Below are 2773 nucleotides of genomic sequence, written 5' to 3' on the forward strand. Positions count from 1 at the left end.
CCCGCAAATTAAGACATTGTCACGCGTTAATCAACGCTTAATCAAAAAGAAGTTGGTCGCTCTATATCTTACTGCTGAAAAGGTTTGAGTCCTCAAGGTGTCCCCAAAGTCCTTAAGGTGTCCCAAGAACACTGAACAGTTTTTTTTCCTAACAGCCTTTACTAACATGTAAGTTCACCCCCCCCCCCCCCTTCTCGTTCCTCTGGAGTTGTGAGGTAAGATTTTCTTTTTTTAATTGTTCCTGTGGTGATGAGCAACTACAATCCCTGTTAATCCTATAATTAACAATTCATTTTATATTAAACAGGGATACACTGTATAGAGCAATACTCTACTGGAATTAATAGAATAGAAAGTCTTTATTGTCATTATACACGGTGCAGTATCTCGGCAACGGGACTGAAGCAAAACCTTTACAGTGTCAACACAACATGTAAAATATAAAATGTAAAAATGTAAAAATGTAAAAATGTAAAATATAAAAAGTAAAAATGTAAAAATGTAAAATATAAAATGTAAAAAATAAAAATATAAAATATAAAAATATGAAAATGTAAAATGTAAAATGTAAAATATAAAAATATAAAATATAAAATGTGAGGGGGGGGGGTGTGGAGCCCAGTCCTGAGAGCAACTATATACATATATAAAGGAGGTAAATATTAAAACATAGAAAGGAGGTAAATATTAAAATATATAAAGGAGGTAAATATTAAAATATATAAAGGAGGTAAATATTAAAGTATATAAAGGAGGTAAATCTTAAAAGTGGAGCTTCCGTCCTAAATCTGATTTTAAATGAAAGGGTAACACTTTATTATAACCATCATTTATAAATGCTCCATTGATAATTCATCTTTAGTTAATTGTTATTAACTGTTAACAAACCATTACATTATAATAAAATAGATTAATTAATTATCAATATGATTTTATTATAAAGTGTTACCATTTCACAAATGTTCTAATAAATAATTAGAATAGAATATAATTCTCTGTTTCACTTTATGTAGTTATAATCCTAACCCTACACAGCACACAGAGACACTGAGGCACCTAACCCAAACCCTAACCCAAACCCAGGATAGAGAGTCTGAGTGAATGAGGTGTTGAAGGTATGGAGGTGGATCAGTGAGTCAGAGGAGACTGTGTAGAAGGACAGAGAGCCAGCAGGACAGTCCACATACACTGCTACTCTGTTAGAGACAGAGGACGAGGAGACAGGGAGGACTGTTTCTCTCTTATTGTGACGGACAGAGTAACGACCATCATAGCAGAGCAGACTCCAGGACTGATCATTACGTCCAAACACACAGTCTTCACTGTGTCCTTTCCTGCTGATTCCTCTGTAACTCACTGATATATAAACCCACTCTCCTTTGGTCTGGACCTCCCAGTAACAGCGACCAGTCAGACCATCTCTACACAGCAGCTGAGACCAGGTCTCAAACCTCTCTGGATGATCAGGATATGCCTGATCCTCCATCGCTAACGTCACCGTCCTGTTGTCATCAGACAGTCTGAGGTTTCTGTGCACCGTGTTTGTGTCCAGAGAGAGTTCACAGGAATCTGACGGAGACAACGAGACCCAACACAACATCAGTTCATCATCTTGATGGTTATTGTTACTTTATTAAAAGACTGACTCTTAATTAGATCAAAAAATCCCAACGACTACAAAAGCTCACACACACAAACACACACACAGACACACACTCCGATGGGCCACTCAGGGTTCAGGGTCTTGCCTAAGGACCCTTTAACACGGCCGGGGATCAAACCACCAACCTTCAGACTGGCAGCCATCCCGTCAGTAAGAGCAATAAGTTAAAGTCCAATAAGTCCTTAATCAAACCGTAACAAAGGAAATAACAACAAGTCACTGACACATGTTCATATTTGATTAATTCTATAAATTATTATTATTTTGTCTTAAATCTACCAGCCATGTTCATATGAGACCAACGTTTTCAGCATCCTGAGCCTTTTGGTTAGTTTTATTTCTATTTCTAGTTCTATTTGTTATAGTGTACCGAGCACCTGGCCCATACTCTGAATTCTTATCTGAATTTGCAGAGTTTTTGTCAAACTTAGTGCTAAAAACGGACAAAGTTATTATTGTAGGGGATTTTAATATTCATGTTGACGATGAGAATGATAGCCTTAGTACTGCGTTTATCTCTCTTTTAGATTCTATTGGCTTCTCTCAAAGTGTTCATAAACCGACTCACCTTTTTAATCACACCCTCGATCTTGTTCTGGTGTATGGTGTTGAAATTGAACATTTAATAGTGTTCCCACAGAATCCCTTTTTATCTGACCACTGTTTGATAACTTTTGAGTTTATACTGCTGAACTACACGCCATTAGGCAAAACCTTCTATACAAGATGTCTATCTGATAGTGCTGTAGCTAAATTTAAGGATGTGATTCCGTTAGCATTCAATTCATTACCAAATCACAAAGTAACTGAGGACTCCTATGCTATTAGTCCCTCCCTAATCGGTCATTTTGTTGATAGTGCAGCAGGCTCGCTACGAATGACTCTCGACTCTGTTGCCCCTCTAAAAAAGAAGATAATAAAACAAAGACGGTTAGCTCCATGGTATATCACTGAAACTCGCAAATTAAAGCAAATTAAAGCAAATATCGCGGAAACTTGAGAAGATTTGGAACTGAATGTTCCCTTGGATCAGTTCCACCAAACTGGAAAATTCTCGTTTAATCTGGCAAGATAGCCTTAAAACGTATAGGAAGGCCCTCCGTAATGCCA

At 37.1% G+C, this 2773-nt stretch overlaps 1 protein-coding gene across 3 annotated transcripts in view; it reads right to left on the reverse strand.

Annotated features, from left to right (window-relative positions):
- Positions 1 to 1026: 1026 nt before the first annotated feature.
- Positions 1027 to 2773, reverse strand: part of LOC117940896 (NACHT, LRR and PYD domains-containing protein 12-like) — a 35506-nt gene continuing 33759 nt past the window's right edge. For all 3 annotated transcript variants that reach the window (XM_034866020.1, XM_034866021.1, XM_034866019.1), the window contains one exon: positions 1027 to 1569. In XM_034866020.1, the coding sequence (XP_034721911.1) occupies positions 1028 to 1569 (542 nt within the window). In that variant the 3' untranslated portion in view covers position 1027. The remainder of the gene's footprint in view (positions 1570 to 2773) is intronic.

Source organism: Etheostoma cragini, unplaced genomic scaffold, assembly GCF_013103735.1.
Source record: "Etheostoma cragini isolate CJK2018 unplaced genomic scaffold, CSU_Ecrag_1.0 ScbMSFa_367, whole genome shotgun sequence".
NCBI classification, from domain to species: Eukaryota; Metazoa; Chordata; class Actinopteri; order Perciformes; family Percidae; genus Etheostoma; species Etheostoma cragini.